Source organism: Acanthopagrus latus, chromosome 11, assembly GCF_904848185.1.
Source record: "Acanthopagrus latus isolate v.2019 chromosome 11, fAcaLat1.1, whole genome shotgun sequence".
NCBI classification, from domain to species: Eukaryota; Metazoa; Chordata; class Actinopteri; order Spariformes; family Sparidae; genus Acanthopagrus; species Acanthopagrus latus.
The window spans coordinates 11743478-11761115 of NC_051049.1; the positions used below are offsets into that span (position 1 = coordinate 11743478).

At 40.7% G+C, this 17638-nt stretch overlaps 1 protein-coding gene across 2 annotated transcripts; it reads left to right on the forward strand.

Moving 5' to 3' along the window:
• The first annotated feature begins 1268 nt into the window (after positions 1-1268).
• On the forward strand, positions 1269-17510 carry sh3gl1b (SH3-domain GRB2-like 1b). Of its 2 annotated transcripts, XM_037113746.1 has the most exons (10): positions 1269-1506; positions 1616-1719; positions 7417-7485; positions 8384-8456; positions 8538-8681; positions 9020-9153; positions 9327-9485; positions 10594-10697; positions 10871-11004; positions 14693-14886. In XM_037113746.1, exons 2-10 carry the CDS (start codon positions 1675-1677, stop codon positions 14884-14886), a joined length of 1056 nt encoding a protein of 351 aa, XP_036969641.1. In that variant the 5' UTR covers positions 1269-1506; positions 1616-1674. The 2 variants fall into 2 exon arrangements, with proteins under 2 accessions (XP_036969641.1, XP_036969642.1); XM_037113747.1 differs by having other exon boundaries at positions 1271-1719; positions 14693-17510.
• Positions 17511-17638: the final 128 nt, after the last annotated feature.

Below are 17638 nucleotides of genomic sequence, written 5' to 3' on the forward strand. Positions count from 1 at the left end.
AAAACAAGGTTAAAAGAAAAAAGATAGAACAAGGTTGTCAGAGCTGTTTGTTTGTTTAGAGTTGTGGTTATTATTTTTGCTATTATAAAGCAGTATATTTAGTTTGTTTGAGTTAATTTAATTTTTTTAAGCATTTTTAGATTTGCCCAGTTAGTATTTTTGTTTTGTTTTGTTTTTATTTAGGAATTTCGGTAACACTGTGGGCACCCAAGTTTATCTAGGCAGAAGGATAGGTGCAGAGCCATGATGCACCTGGGCGGGCCTACAGTTTTCTTCTTTTTTTTTTTTTTTTACCAGAGCAGGATGCAAGATCCCTTTGTTCTCTGTTTGCATGCTTGTTTACTGGAAAATGAATCATGAAAGCCAAAGGAACATTGAATGGACACTGAACATCTTTTTCCTGCGTACATAACAAACCTGTGGTGCAGCAGTGGCTCTTTGATTTTTATTTTTAAGGTTGATTAAAAGTTTGATTTAGATTATTCGACAAATGGCCCCTACAAAGGTAAATTAACATGATACATATGATGAGGTAGATACTTTATCCCTCTGTATACATTATTAAAATAAATAAGGCACTTACTGTCAGCAGTGACAGTGCTAATGGTGCAGTATACAGTGATGAAATACCACTAAGCACATGTATAGCTCAGCGCGTAGAGTAGCTCGGCTAGTGATTGGAAGGTCGCTGGTTCAAATCCTAGCTCCCCGGGGCTGAGCTACATGCATGCATGAGCAAATTACTCCTTAGGGCCCTGACTTGTACCTCTGCCTTCCCCTGGAGACAGCTGGGATTGCCTCCAGCAACAAACCCTGCAACCCCTTGAAAAAGGGATAAAGTGGTTACGGACCATGATAAAATGTGACTATAAAGATAACTGAGTCAAAGTTTTATTTAGGGGGAATCAACCTTTAATATAAATACTGAATCAAAAAGTAGTATTTAGGTGGTATCAACCTTTAAACTACAAAGAAAATTGTCCTTTAGTTTCATTTAGATGGAATCAACTTTAAAATTGCACATCATGAGTCACAAAGTAGTATTTGGGTGGTGGAATCAACCTTTAAAACTATAACATAACGTAGTAAAGTAGTAGTCCTCCTGACACTGCGGCCCTGGGAGTGCAGCCTCCTCTGCTGCAGGATCGTGGTATTGAGGGCTTCAGTCCTCAGTCTGCCTCTTCCTTTGTGTGTTGTTGTCTGCGGGGGGAACATCTGTCCCGCAGCAGACAGCCGGGTGTGTCCCCGCCACGTCCAGCAGGGGGCGGTGTTCACCCGCATATGAATCCACTAACGCCTGCTGTGTTAACTCGGGAAACTGATTTCATCCAAGTGGCTGGTGCAGATTTGGTGCTCAGTGTGGCGTACCAGTGTGTCCGAGACTGTTTTTTGTCTGTTTGTTTTAAAGTTCGGGGCCTAGTATCGATATTTTCTTTTGAATTTAGGACATTTCGCCCCGTTATCTGCCGTGACAGTGGGAAGAATCACCCTCTCGACGTGGACGTGGTCAGTTGGCGTGTCCCGACTTGGAGTGACGGCTGTGCAGTCCTATGATTCATCCTAAACAATTTCTGCACTGGCCCCTTTTTCTAACAAACTGTGTCGCTAACTTTAGAGTTATATCGTGACCTATTTTCACCTCCGTCGAAAGTTGGAAGACGACCGGGCTTCAAGATGTCTGTAGCGGGCTTGAAGAAGCAGTTTTATAAAGCCAGCCAGGTTTGCAAAACTTTTCTCCAAGCTAGCAACTGTCATGTTAGCCGCTAACCTCGTTTAGCATTCGTAGCTAGCGGTTTATAGTCGGCTAAGTTAAGGTTAATATCGCTTTGTGTTGTGACAGCAGGAAGCTAATGTTAGATTAGGCGTGTGTCCACATGAAAATAGCCTTATTCCTTTAATTAGGCGGCACTTTACAGCTAACTAGCGCTAAAGTTAACGAGCATCTGTCGGACATGTTTGCCTGAACGTTAGTTGGAACCAGTGTTAACTAACTTTAGCTAAGTATTGCTAAATAATGGGGCCACGCTAATGACTGTTTACACGTATTTGACATTTTGTGCTTTTAAAAGTCCTTTCCCGGCAGTGCACCAATTCAGATTTGAGTAAATACATCCTGGTAAACATTAGCTAGCGCTGTTTGCTTAAGGGGCTCTCCGGGTGACTCAGATCTCTTGGAGTAAAAAAAACAATGCACGAAAAGGTCGTGAAATATAAACCAAGCGAGCACTGACACATTACAGGCAGCAGTTTTGGACCGCTGTAGAGAAACTTTGTGCATCTGTGTGGCAGTATAACCTGAACATGATGTTTTAATAGTGCTTATTTGCAGCGAAGACCCAGCTACCTGTTTTCCAGCTGTGTTTTTTGTCAGCCTTTTGTTTAGGGAGCCAGATCAATAAATGGGGCATTTAAGGGGAGAGACTTAAAATGTCCCTGCCAGACAGGGATCATATAATAGTCTTACTGTCTTATACTGTCTTTACCTTGGTGTGAATGTTTTTAATTTTGGCCAGCTCTCTCTAGTCATGGGCGGGGACGGTTAAAAGGATTTTTTTTAGTCTCTTTTTCTTCGTACCCCTGCTGATGTAAGCAGGAAAGACATTTGGTTTCGGCAGCAGCTTCCTGTCAGGAACAGAGTCAGATCCCTGTTGGATTGCGGAAAAATAACACAAGTTTGAAGCTGTCATGTTGGGACTGCTGGAACCGGTTGTACTGGTAAAGGTGTTTGAAGTGGATTAAGTGGAGTGGTGCCTCAAGTGACCCAAGAAATGATGCAGGGAAGGAAAGAGGTGCAGGAAAGAGAGTGTGCTCTCCCTTTATTCGACTGCAATGCAGCAGCTTTTCTTGCCAAAACTCCTTGAGAGTCAATAACTCTTGACATGCCTTAGATTTTCTACTCCGGAGGCATGCAGGAAGTTGGCTATGGAAATGGTTTCTCTGGCCTGTAGCTCACATGTCCTTGTTTTTCTCTTTTAATGTCTGTCTTCCCTGGTATCTGTTTTTCTGTTTGTTAGTCTTCACAAAACGTTAAACCCTGAAATGCCACATTCTTTGGAGGACAAACAAAATGACACATTGAAGTTTTTTGAGGTTTGACAGTGAGGTCGATGGCTAATCCTGAAGGGAGATGACAGATTTCCGCAGTATCCAACAGGTTATAAGCTGTTTTTCTGGTTTATCAAATTTATTTGTGCACAGATTTTCATTACAAGTGTTTCAAGACCTTGTGTTTGTTTTGCCAAAGCCCTCGGCATTAGCACCAGTCCAATTGAAATAAATGAATGGGCTATGTTTTCACGAGCAGGGCTGAAGGTGGTCTGGATGTGGTTGTACTGTTTCTGGCCTACCATGGTAATTATGTTATTGGGCATTAAGATGCAGTTCAATCAGGGCCGATTAGTTAATGACTGCTGGCTATTTAAAAGGTAGATTAAAGTTTGGTGCAGACTTTATCTGGGCTTAGGTCGTACTAATATGGAGTGATAACCAGTCGGCAAAGTAATTCCTATTTAAATCTTGAAATGTATTTGTTTAATCTAGAATGAGCCAGTAAACCGGTGCTGGCAATGCTTGAAAGACTGTAGTTATTGACTGTTTAAAGGTGGTAATGGTAGTTTTAGGCTTTCTGATTCACTATAAATAGCCAAAAGTAGAGCTGGAAAGATTAGTTGCTTAAAAGAGAAATAATCGCCAACTATTTTTGTAATCGATTAGTTGTTTCAGTCACTTTTCAAGCAAAAATGCTGATTATTTGTTGGTTCCAGCTTCTTAAATGTAAAGAATTTCTGCCTTTTTTGTCATTTATGATAGTAAATGAGGAGTCTTTCGGTTTTGGACTGTTGGTTGGACAAAAGACATCAGTTTAGGCTTTGGGAATTTTTTTCTTTATTTCATTTGTGGCTTCACAGGAAGCTGCATGTAATCCAATTAATCGCCCCCCAGTGATGTCACTGGCTAAGTTGCATTATGGGTAATGTAGGATCCATGTTTTGAAAAGGAATTAGATTGCATGGAATAAACCAAGGTGATATCTCTGGCTTGGCTTTATCGATTATCATTCATTCCACAGTGAGTCCAACGGCAGTGCAGAGCTGGACCAGTGGACTACTTGTAAAAACATGGCACCTGCATTACCGACAATGCCACTTGGCCACTGAGTGACATCACTGTCGACAGTTTATCCGATTACATGCAGATTCGTATGGAGATGGCACAAAGTTTATATTACTTTTGTTACTTTTTCACATATGCAAGTCCCGTAAAAACACTTTCAAAAGCACAGATACCAAGAGGCATCATTTAGTGAAGTGAGAATGGAGGAAGAGATTTAGAAAATCAAATTGTTTTCCTGTTATAACTGACCTACGCTCCATTAACATGTGAAGAACTCTTTTTTTGACCAGAAGGGCAGCTGAACGTCCCACACCTCTTTATATCTGATGACAGTCGGATAATTTCCTCTTGAAGCGTGGTGTTCAGACACTGTGATGACAGAGCTCTTTTTATATCTAGCTCTGATCTCCAACCACACTGACCTAGTTTTTTGGCACAATACTGCATCTGTACAACAGCTTTTCTTTTTAACCTTTTAACAAGTCACGCTACAGTAAATACACAAGAGTCTTCTCATCTATATTGGGTTGCCCCTTTTAAACTTTCTCTGGCTGCTCATTTAGTATTTAGGCCTTTGTGTAGGTCAGCATTTTGGGCCTGGTCCAGCCTTAAAGTCAGTGGATCCAAACAAGTTCTTCAACTGGGCTTTGTTATGAGGAGCTGGCATTTAACTTACCACCAGTAGCTTAAATACACAGTGAATATAATGAAAAGGATACCTGTTAAAGACTGATCCCTCTGTGTAACTAAATGTGTGTTTATACTAAAACTTCCCAAGGAAACCTTTTGTGGATGTTTTTGGGCTCGCTTCCATTAAGCCTGTGTGCATGTAAATAGTAATGTTACACTGACACGAGAATCTGATGTTTTCATCAGCAGGAGAAGAAAAAACTCAGTGGCTATCAAAATAATCCCCAAATTCAGCTCTCTACTGAACAGAAATGACATTTTAAAGAGAAGTTTTGGGTGCTAGAAAATATAAACCAGCAAAACTTTGGTCCTTCAGACAGCAATATTTCCTCAGACTTAGGGAGTCAAATGCTGAGTGGGCTGAAAGTTGAGTCTGTGTCTTTACTTCTGACCTGAATCCCCTAAGGCCCCCTGTCATGTGCTTTCTGCATACAGCAGAGATTCTGCAGTATGACTTGAAGATCCCTGACTGTTTAACAACAGTCTGGCAGCTGCTGCTGTGGGGGAGCAGTAACTACTATGCATTAAAACATTTTGTTCGTAAGAACACTAGATAGAGAAACAAGTGTTTAAATTAAGGCTGTGATGTTAAACTTTGTGACTATACCGAAAACATTACTGCTGACACACCCGTTCTGTGAAGGAGGATTTCCTTTAGACACAAAAGTCTTGGGAATTCCAGTAATCCCAAAAAGGTCACCAACGGTAGTTTGAGTCATGAAGGCAATGACTCAGTCGGCTGTCGCTCTGTCACAGATAAGTGAATTTGACTAAGGAAAGGAAAATGGCATCTTGTTCAAAGGATTGTATTTACATATTTGAAAAGGTCATGTGTTGAATCTGTAAATGTGTCAGCAGCATTATGCTGCTGAGTTATACAGGGCCTTTGTACAAATATACAGTTGGCTAAAAACTCACATTGTTAAACATGTATAGTGTTTTGTTTTTTTTTTATAGAGACCTAGTTTGCTTTTCCTTATTTTATGTCATATATATAATGTAGATACTCAGGACTCTAATCTGGATCATATATTGTGGAGAACGTTTTCTTGTTTTCTCTCTGGCATGCTCTGGCTTCTCTGCCTGAACTGATGATTTACAGTTTCAGAACGACAGAGCGTACGTATTTCTAAAAGAAACTGCTAACTGCTGTACAGTCAGTTTGCTAAAAGGACCATTAGCTTAAGCTGCTAACGGTACTCACCAGTTGCAAGGCTAACTGAGCAAACTAGCTAAATAAGCTTCGTGATTCACTGAGTTATTTTTTCCCAAAAAACATTATTGAGTGTCACCAAAATCAGTGAATAGCATGATGAAGTTGTTTTTTCATACAGTAATCATTGAGGCCCAACCACTATGCACTAAAATGGCTTGTTTCAGACAGAACTGAGGGGTTAGCAGTGGGTCAGGGTAATTTACATAAATTACATAAATCATTTTTTTAACCTATGAATCACGTAAAGCTACTCTAGTGGGATGAAAATATAGAGCAGTAGATAAACATTAAGTTCCTATAACACCCACCTCCAAGTTTTTCTTCAGGAACATCAACTATAGTGTTGTATAGAGTAAAATTAAAATTGAAAAATGCACTTCTAAGCTACTCGCCTCACTTGCAGTGTTTCATTAACTCTCCAGACTGTTTGAAATGCTCACTCTGTTGATACTGTAGGGTGAAATAATTAAACATTAACACCAGGGTTGCTACAACTTCCCTGAAAACTGAAATGCACAAGACCAAGATAGATTGATTACATTCCACTGTGACAAGAGTTATTACTACAAAAGTGTTGTGAATGAGACTGGCTGGAATTAATTTCAGACAAAATAGAAAGTAGTTAGTGTGGATCACTTTTGTCCTTTTGCAGAATAATAGGGCTAAATGTTAATCTGCAACCAAGAACTGTTGTTGTGTACCATTTTCATTATCATACTGGTTGTGATTGGAGTTATTTTCTGCCCATTCCACTTGGAGATACTCCGATGGGGAAACATGTAGCTCATGGTCACAGTCAAGGTTTTAAATACCTTGCAAAGCCTGCTTCTAGTTTAAGGAATTAGCCAAGAAGGATGTTCAAAAACAGATGTACTGTGCATGTACGGGGAAGGGACTGTTTTCCGTTTATTGGCTTTTGTCTGTGGCCTGAAAACATGTTGACAGATTTTGTTTGGAAATACATATGCTTGCAATCAACATGTTTCAGCTTACTTAAGTTGTAGCATATTCTCTTTATTGGAAGAGAAGTAATGGAGATAGCTGGTCTAAAGTTGTGTTTTTTTCATCCAGTTAAGTGTAAATAACAGGGATTGCATAACAGTGTTTGTGCTGTTGTTTTTCTCCGTTACACTGTTATCTGTTGTTCTGAATTCATATATTATTATCTCTACAGCACAGAGCATGCACTATGGTGTGCTCCACATGCATATTTCTGTAGGAAATGTTCAGTATGGTATTTTCTTCATAAAGCAGGCATGTGAATGATTAAATGTGAGATGAGTGTTGGCTTGATCCTCACTCAAATCAAAACCGTATGAGCAGCATTAATTCATTTGCACTCTTTCTGCCTTTCCTCTCCCCTTTCTCCTGCTCCCTCTCTTTCTGTCTCACTCTAGATGGTAAGTGAGAAAGTCGGAGGTGCTGAAGGAACTAAACTAGACGAAGACTTCAAAGACTTAGAGCGGGTAAGAGAAGTGTCTTTCTGAAACATTGTATGGCCAAAGTAGTAGGCGTGGTTGGAATCCTGTGGGGTTTCTGTAGTTGATGTTTACACCTCATTTAAAGCATTACGTCATCCTCTGTTGGTTTAGAAGGCCTCATAGTTTATAAAGCACCTCAGGCTCTGTGGATGACGACAAAAAAAAAACACTGCAATTAAGTTTACATGATAGTTAGGATGATAAGTAGTTACACAGAAAACAAAATCAGCAACACTGTGGTAATCAATAACTCTTGAAACAAGAATGGCACAGTTCATAGTTTACAGCCTCTTAAAGGTGAATAGCTTTTTTCAAAGGTGATAATAAACTGCACAACTTTACATTTTGGGCAGATGAAACAAGCAATTTGTGGATGCCACACTGGGCCCTAGTTTACATTTTTGTACAGATGTTTAAAAACTCAGTTTGGTCAATGCTGAAACTGGTGTTCTGTTTTGTTTTTTGTTGTTGTGCTGCCCTTTTTCCCCTTTCTGCTGGAAACAAAACTTCATCATAGAAAAAAAATAAAACTTCATTAAACTGTCGAGAAAGACCACCATTTCAATCATACAAATGTATGAAGTGGCATTTTAATATATCTTTCTTTCACATGAGAGGTACTTCTACAGTTTTATAAATTGACTGCAGAGATGTCAAAAGCCAATAACTCGTGAATTTGTTTGAATGTATTATGCTGCCCAACAGAAAAAACATTGACCACTTCCCTATGTGAATGTGATCAGGTTACAGATTGGATGATAGCAGTCAACAAGGCAAACATAGGCAAATAACTCTTTTGCCTGTAGCTGTTTTATTTTAATTCTATGATTATACTAGCTCTGCTGTACACTTGTAACAGCTGTGTGTTTGCTGTGTTTTGTAGAAAGTAGATGTGACCAGTAAAGCAGTAGTGGAGGTCATCTCCAAAACATCAGAGTACCTTCAGCCCAACCCAGGTGAGAGGAAAACCTGTTTTCATGTGTTTGTTTAAACTTTGCAAACTCTTTGATTAAGTTAGTTTTGACTCTTGTCTGCAGCATCACGGGCCAAACTGTCCATGTTGAACACCATGTCTAAGATACGTGGTCAGGTGAAGAATCCAGGCTACCCTCAGGCAGAGGGGCTGCTGGGGGAGTGCATGGGCAAGTATGGACGGGAACTCGGAGAGGACACTAACTTTGGTAAGTTATGTGTGATTCTGTGTGTGTTTTGTGGTTTAGGATAGTACATTCCTGTCAGAGGAATGTTGAGGTTTGTTATTTTGGGATATGGGTGGTTGTGCTTGTGTGTATGTAGAGTATACCTTAAATACTGGCTTATAAATTGCACCCAAACTGTTTACAGTGCTTATGAAATGCTTTTTGACGGTTTAAAGACCTGAATTTCTGTCATTTTGTGTCTGTTGTTTTTTTAGACACTATGTGTTTCTTTATCAGTGGTCTGATGATGATATAACACTGTGGTGTTAAACTATAAATCTGATGTCACTGAGCTTTTAATCTGTGTCTGTGTGGCTCAGGTGGAGCACTAGTAGATGTTGGAGAAGCCATGAAGAGATTGGCAGAAGTCAAAGACTCCCTAGATATTGATGTTAAACAGAACTTCATCGATCCATTGCAAGGGCTCTGTGATAAAGACCTCAGAGAGATACAGGTACACTGACATGCTGTTTCACTGTTGGTCAGTCTTCCTTATTGTGCAACATGAGAGGAAAACCCTTTAAACCTCTTATCATCAATTCCTCAAACTGTCAAATTTAATTTAATGGAACATAGTGATCTCCTCTGTGCCCCCGCTTGCACTAACTATGGCTTTTATTACCTCAGCACCACCTGAAGAAGCTGGAAGGCCGTCGTCTGGACTACGATTACAAGAAAAAGCGTCAGGGCAAGATCCCAGATGAGGAGGTTCGACAGGCCCTGGAAAAGTTTCACGAGTCAAAGGATGTGGCCGAGACGAGCATGTACAACCTGCTGGAGACTGATGTAAGGACTCATTTATTAGTCTTCAGTTTGTGGTGTCAGTGTTTGTCCTCTGCAGCATCATTTTAAGCACGATTTGACACTGAAGTCCCTCTTTAAAATAATATATGTCTAAATGTAAGGGGTTACTTTTCTTATTCCTTTGCACAGCTACAAACTTGGCCTCTCATGTTACTAGTTTCTGGTGTCAGCACGTTTGTATGCCTTAAATCAAAAAATATTGATTGCATGGTCCCAACAGCAATAGAAAAATCAATAAAATCCTGGTAGTAATGTAGCAAGTATGTGTATATTAATGAAAAATATTTCAAAGGGTAATTGCAGTTGTTTTTGGCCTTGGTCTTCTGGTGAACATTTCATCAGTTTCTTCATCATCGAGCTTCACTTTCGCAATAGATGACCTCTGTCCACCACACACCCACAAGACAAACACACCTTTAATTACACCTATAAAGAGCAGTGAAACACACCTGTTCAGTCCAACAACCCCTGGAATAAACACATCTATAAATACCTGCATTCAGTTACCTATAACATGTATTGCTATTTGGATTGGGGAATTCCAGCATTTGTTTGCCCTGTGCATAAATGAAGGTGTTCAGAACAAAACTGCCAGGAGCATTTACAGCACAGCAGTTGAAGGGCTAGTGATAATGTTGATGTGGTGAATATGACCAGTGCTACCAGGAGGAAGTCTGTCCGTTGCAAACGTTATGTTATTTCTCTTGTATCAGCCTCTTTTATGTTGTTCCCTATTACTACTGAAACCCTCTGTCGTAAATTTGACAGTGAAAGATCATTTTTTAACTTTGGACCTGTAAATAATTTCAACTCAAGGATTATTTACAGTTCCTAGATGAGTTTGAATGCTCAAAGCCAATCAAGCATTAAGATTATTGGATGAACATGTACATTTTTTTTTTTATTAAACATTAGTGACAAAATAATCTATCCTCCAAGGTGTATGATGTGACCACATGCTGTCACTTGGTCTTTTATTAACTTATTTATGTTGTGGATGTGGAACTATTTATTCATGTGGATGACAAATACAGTAGTTTAAGAAAAATGATTTTGATTGCTGCATGTGTGTCTGTGTGTATGCATGTAGATTGAGCAGGTGAGCCAGCTCACATCCCTTGTGGAGTCCCAGCTGCAGTACCACAGACAGGCTGTGCAGGTGTTGGAGGAACTTTCTGACAAACTCAAGGACAGGTGCAGTCATGAAACCTTATGCACACACATACCAACATGCATACATATATATATATGTGTGTGTGTGTGTACACATATACATACACTTCCAAGACTGGTTCAGTCACAGTAATTTTGTATTTACTGTGTAGGTTTGAAATGTATAAGAGTCAATTTATCTTTTTTTCTAATAGGATGAACGATGCTCAGACTCGACCAAGACGTGAATACACACCTAAACCCAAGCCTATCTTTGACTTCGGAGAGGACAACCATTCAAATGGTGGCTACTCGACCTCAATGGCGATGCCACCTTCACGTAACTCAGGTAAGAAACAGCTGGTGGGCTTTAAAAAAAAAAAAAAAAAAAAGATTGTCAGTGAGGATTATCTTTTACTGCAAACACTTGAACCACTTGACCATTAATGTCAAAAATGATGAAGAGGCTGATGCCACAGAAAATAAATGAGTATAATCTCTCTCTGGCATTATTTCATATTCATCCTTACAATTATGTCAGTCTCAAAGCCACACAAAGGGCAGCATAAGAGCTGTGGAAACAACAACACCATGTCCAGGTGTTTCTACACTCACACACACACACACAAGATGGACCAAGCCAAAGTAGCATGCATAATATAAACTCTCCACATTGTCAACATGATTGCTCAAGACCTGCAACCAATCAGTACCACTGAGCAGAAGTATGTGAAACAAATCCAGTTTGTCTTTTTCCTGTAGTGTGATTGAGGCGTTGTAACTGGTGGCATGCACTGAATGTTTGACTCTCGACTCAGCCGTTGTGTGTGTGTGTGTGTGTGTGTGTGTGTGTGTGTGTGTGTGTGTGTGTGTGTGTGTGTGTGTGTGTGTGTGTGTGTGTGTGTGTGTGTGTGTGTGTGTGTGTGTGTGTGTGTGGCCGGCCTGGCCTGTCATCTGGCCGGCCTTTCTCCAACTGACCTTGTTCCTCTTTCCTCTGACATCATCAGAGCCGTCTTTTCACTTGGCCAGATTGTCCTTTCGGAAACCCAGATTGTGTGAGTCACAGATAGTGTGGGCCATTTTTCCTCGTCACAGTTTTTGTGTTTTTGAAATGGTGCAGTGTCTCTGCACAGCTTCTGGTGTGAAGTGTGGGAAGCACCATTAAAGTTGCTTCTCACAGATCCAACATACTGGTCTGTAATGCATGAGTTGTTTAACAGCATGTATGTGTTTCTTGTTGTTTGTGTTTTTGTGGTATGAAATCCACATCCTGTGCTTTACATGCTGCAACCTGACTTATTAACAGTTGCTAACACCTCTGCAGCTACTGGTCCGGTCTTCAGTTGATCTAAAATGCAATTCTAAACACTGAGAACAGTCAGGATGTTCTTAAGTAACAAATTTCCAAACCACCCTTTTTGTTACAATATGCACAACAAAATGTTGACGTTTGTGAGTTTTGAATTGAGTGTTAGGCACATTTTAGCTTTTATAATCCTTTTTTTTTTTTTTTTTGGTTCTATCAGTATTTCAGCATTTTATTATTTATGTCCCACATTATTTATGTCTCCAAAGTCCTTTATCCTCATTCCTCTTCGGGGAGCGTGTGTGTGTGCGAGTGAGTTTATATGTTCGTGTGTGCTGGACACACACTGTTTTTTGAAAATTGAAAATTGTTCTCCACCAACCATTGTGTGGTTGGTGGAGAACAAAAACAAAGCAAAAAGAGAGGAAGTATGGGAATTCCATTCATCAGGTGGCAGAAAAGACAAAAAGAGTGATAGAGTTGCTCCGTAATTGCTGTAAGCATCCATCCATCCATCATCAACCGCTTATCCGGAGTCAGGTTGCGGGGACAGCAGCATCAGCAGCGAGCCCCACACTTTCCTTTCCCCAGTCACGTCGGCTAACTCTGATTGGGGAATCCCCAGCCAGAGAGCAGATGTAATCCATCCACCTGGTGCTGGGTCTACCCCTAGGTCTCCTCCCAGTTGGACGTGCCAGGAACACCTCCCTAGGAAGGCGCCCCGGTTGCATCCTCATCAGATGCCCAAACCACCTCAACTGGCTCCTTTCACACAAAGGAGCAGTGGCTCTACTCCGAGTCCCTCCCAGATGGCTGAGCTTCTCACCCTATCTCTAAGTGAGACCCCAGCCACACTGTGGAGAAAACCCTTTCAGCCACTTGTATCTGCGATCTCGTTCTTTTGGTCTTGATCCATCGCTCATATCCATAGAAGGTGAGGTAGGGACGAAGATTGACCAGTAGATGGAGAGCTTTGCCTTCCAGCTCATCTCTGTTTTCGTCACAACTGTGCAGGGAAGCACATGCAACACCTGACCCGCTGCTCCAACTCTCCGGTCGATCCCACTCCCCATCATCCCCTCCCTTGTGAACAAAACCCTAAGGTACTTAAACTCCTTCACTTGGGACAAGCATTCATTCCCCACCCGGAGTTGGCAATCCACCGGTTTCCTACTGAGAACCATGGCCTCAGATTTAGAGGTGTAAGCAGTTGTTTGCTAATGCTAAGTTCACAGTGCAGGACTTTTAAACCTGGTCTTCCACTGCTGATGATTTATGGAGATCGGCAACAAAAAGCTTCAAATCAGAGGCAGATCAGTGCGTGCTTGTGTGAACGATGGTTGGTTACATATGAACTTTTACAGGATGCAATCCAACAGCTCTACGATGCGCACTGGATAGCAGGCTAAATATCTGGTCAGGACCGAGCTACAATCAATGAGAGCAGATGGTCTTATAACCATCTTTTAAGAGCTCTTTTAACACAGTCTTTTCATCCATCTATTAGCATGGAGCAGGCACAATAATACCTCATGTTTTTTTTTATCAGAATACATAGAAAAGATTTTCACTGTCATCCTTGGTGATCCACTAAACAAACAGGAAGTGACACTTTTTCCGTGCAAAAATAATCCCTGCTGCCGATGCATCCTTGTCCATCCTCACTTGTAGTAAACAGTTCGGACTGCTTGGACCCATGTTACATCTAGTGTGCGTGATCTCATAATTTGTGACCCAATATCACTGATCGGTCATGTAGTCTGGTAAATCACGGCTGTAAGACTCTGGATCACAAGACAGAAGGTTCTGTAGTATAAAACATTGTGTAACAGAGCAGAGATCTGAAGACTTGGTCTGAAGGAATAACATGTCGGTCAGGGCTTGTTCCCATTGCCTCCAAGTGGCCAAAAATCTTTTTAAAGTAGCACCATCAATAATTGCTCAAAATTGTATTTATTCATCTGTGTTTTGAGCTTGTTTCCATAACTGGATAGGGCCGATTTCAATTTTTTTCAAAGTAAATACATAAATATCAAAAGCTACAATGGAAATGTGTGTCGTCCTGGATTACTGTGTAATTAGCAGTATTATCCCAGTTTATAATCCTGCAGTCTTGTTTTGAAGAGAGAACTTGACCCTTATAGACATTTATTCAAGTATAACCTGACTACAGAGATATGAAAGGGTTTATATAACCTTTACTGCCCCTGTAAATTGATGTAGTACAGAGTAAAATACACAGAACGAGTGACCAAAGCTTTCCCCAGCTCGAGCCTGCCCAGCAGTCTGTTGGGTGAACTTGATACAATGAGAAAATTGTTAGGAGACAAAAAGCCTAGTTTGTCTGTGTGTGGAGCCCCAGTCTCACTCTGCTGATCTATGTGAGGTCACAGAGAAAGACATGGAAGCAGGAAACGATGGATAAAAGGAGGGAGGAGCAAGGTATTACAGAAACACTGCGTCATAGGATGTTGTGGTTTTTGGTCTAAGACATGTCTTGTCAGCAAACCTTGGCTCTTTTGCAATGTTAACTGTAGCAGATGTTAATGTTGTTCAAACATATGTGAACCAGTATGAGCGATAGTATATGGTAAGTATGTGCAGTGTGACAGCCTTTGTTGTGAAAGTGGTACTGCTGTGGTCCTTCACGCTGTCAGAGAGCATCCTGAATTTTTGGAATTCCAGTTTATTCTAATTTTCACTCATTTGTTTACTCTTGGTGTTTTTTCAGCCCCGGAGCAGCCGAGCTGTAAGGCGCTGTACGACTTTGACCCAGAGAACGAGGGAGAGTTGGGCTTCCGCGAGGGCGACATCATCACCCTGACCAATCAGATCGATGAGAACTGGTATGAGGGAATGCTGAACGGCCAGTCGGGATTCTTCCCTCTCAACTATGTCGAGGTCCTCGTTCCGCTGCCACACTAATAGAAACAGAGCAAGAGAGCCGAGGAGGAGACTGACGGAGAGGAGGAGGAGAATTGGGCGAGTAGAATTGGTAGAGAGGGAGGAAAGTGAAGCCAAGGGATGGTCCGCAGATTATTCATTTTCACCTTCAGCTCCAGCGTCACGACCACCAACGAGCACTTTTTGTCATCTGGAGTTCTGGAGAAGATGGTCACATTTCAAAGTCCAGAGCAGAATATCAGCCTGTTAAAGGGTCTAAGATGGACACAAAATGTCATATCTCGTTATCCGGCAGTCAGAAACATTTCTTGAGGACTAACTATGACACATTTATAAGCAATATTTTTATTTTATCACAAATTACTGATAAAGACAATTTGTATAAAATCTGATGACTGGGGTGACACATTTATGCCATCATTTGTGTGTGTCTGCAGTCAGTTCATAACTCAGGTGGTCACCAAGTTAACAGTCAGTTCTCAGACTGTAGAGGCCAACTGGAGCCTCACAGTAAATGTCACGTGTAAGTTGACTGAATATTATCCTCATTTCAAAACCCAAAACCTTTATATGTGCCGCCGCCCCCCCAGGACTGGAACTCATCCGTTGATGCCACCTGCTGGCAAGACTGAAAGTTGCCTTTAACTCGACTAAAATGGAACTACACACGACTAAAAAAAGAAAATGCGTTCATATTTTTAATGACAAACATGAGCCTCAGAGTTAGCCTCAGATCTGTGATTTGTACTTTTTTCAGGTTTATTGGCTGATTTGTAATGCTCTTTTTAAAAGAATCTCTAAGCTGAGCACTGACAGTAGCTTAGATGACAGCAGGCCTGACACAGTGGTTTCCTTTTTATTGTTTCAGTATTTGATTTATGTGTGTCTCAACCTACTACAGTAAACATAGAACTGCTTACTGCACATGTGAGAAAATGTTGTAATTGCACCTTGGTCCTCAATTGAGATTGATGTTTGTGTGTGTGTGAGTGTGTTTGCGCGTGACAGACTTCACCATCACACACAGACCCCAAAGTTCAATGCAGACGTTGCACGTTTTTGTCACTTGAGGCGGCTGTGTGCTGGTTGTGTAGAGACGCAGGATGATTGGTCGTTCAGTGGTTGTTGGTTCAATAGAGGAGACAGAGCCAAAAAGTTTATTAAATGCAATAAAAAAAAAAAAAACATATCGCTACCTTGTTAAACCGCTAACTATTCTGTTACACAGCCATATATTCATTTAGTTTGGGGCCTGTTTGTCTCTGCATGTTAAGCCTTTATTCAGTCTTTTGACCCCCTGTATCAGGCGCCCGTTCACCTTCATGCAGTGCCTGATTTGATGAGGCTGCTGGCAGCTACTCATCACTAACTGTCCCGCTGTTTATGTCTGCCCTCGCGTCTTTGAGAATGTGAAATTCATCTGTGCTTTGAAACCTATTTCTCACCCCTGTGATTCTGATTATTCACAACGGCTCTGTTTGGAGTTATTGTTAGTACATTCGGGCTGATGTAGACAGGTTGTGCCTGTTTCAGTTAATCTATTTGGACAAGGCTGGTTTCTTGTCACAGTCCACACCTGCAGATGGGAGTCTTATCCAACATACGGTGTTGAGTATGAGGAGAGAAGACCTGGAGTGAAAAGGGAAAACATCAAGGGAAAAATAAGTGTCAGCTGGGTTCCATTTTGACTCATTTGGAGAACTTTTGTTACCAAAACACGAACCCTCACCCAACAATCATCAGTCATGCTGATTTTGAATTGTTTGGAGGGGGGGAGAAAAAATTGAGTTGTGAATGAAAACTATGTGCTCTTTAATCATTTTTGCTACATTTCCCCTCTTCTTATCTGTCCATCACACCACGCTCCAAACACTTCCCTTACTCCTGAGTTTGGTCCTGGTCTAACATGTTTACATTTCTGATCTTACAACATTTTGATGTTTGTATCAAGTTCAGGGCAAAGTGTAAGGACTGTCGGGGTTGCTGTCTGGATTACACTGTTATCAAAAAAGTCCTTGATAGCTTTGGTTTTTGTGCCTTTGGAAAAGAAAGGAGGGAAAGTAATGCAACTAATACAGCAACCAAAACCTAACCTAGCTACTTATGAGAATGGTTTCTTTTCTACTTTTGGTTTTATTTCCAGCCGTTGGCACTTTTCCTGTGTAAAGGTGAAATGCATGTGTGTGCAATTCTGCACAGTTCTGACACTACAGGCAGTTTCCTGGTTTATGTGTTGTTTAGACTAATGTGAGGTTTATCAGCACACCACCAGTGGAAACTGAGTTTTTATGTAGATTTTAATCCATGTTGAAAAAAAAAATGTCCCACTGGTTTCAGTTTTTAAAGGGCTATGTTTGTTTAATCAGTCTTAAATGCTCCTTTGAACATAATTAAATCATCCTGGCTCTCTATAGTATTATTTTTTATATACAAGACCTTAAAACATTTAAATTGATCTTTGCATGTAGTCCTATATTACACCTTGTAAATGTACGTCTTAGATTTAAGTTGCCTTTTTACTTCTGGTATGAGTACAGAATTTAACCGCAATATTTTGTCTTTTATTATCAAAGTATTTGTACGTGCTTCTTTTCTTGTCCCCCATCTCCCCCTTCTTACAATAAATAAAACAGACAAATGTGTTACTGTTGTGTTTGGTCAATATCCTGGTCTTCACAGATGAAATAATGGCTGGTTTAAAAGTTTATCAAAGACATTTCACATTAAAAAAAATAAATAAATAATGCACGGAATGCTCATAACAGTCACTGTC

Excerpts from the sequence above, each read along its gene's own strand:
- sh3gl1b (XM_037113746.1), top strand. The coding sequence starts at position 1,675 with ATGTCTGTAGCGGGCTTGAAGAAGCAGTTTTATAAAGCCAGCCAG. Across the intron at positions 7,486-8,383 it reads ACTTCAAAGACTTAGAGCGG|AAAGTAGATGTGACCAGTAA; the intron begins GTAAGAGAAGTG and ends TGTGTTTTGTAG. Across the intron at positions 9,486-10,593 it reads ACAACCTGCTGGAGACTGAT|ATTGAGCAGGTGAGCCAGCT; the intron begins GTAAGGACTCAT and ends GTATGCATGTAG.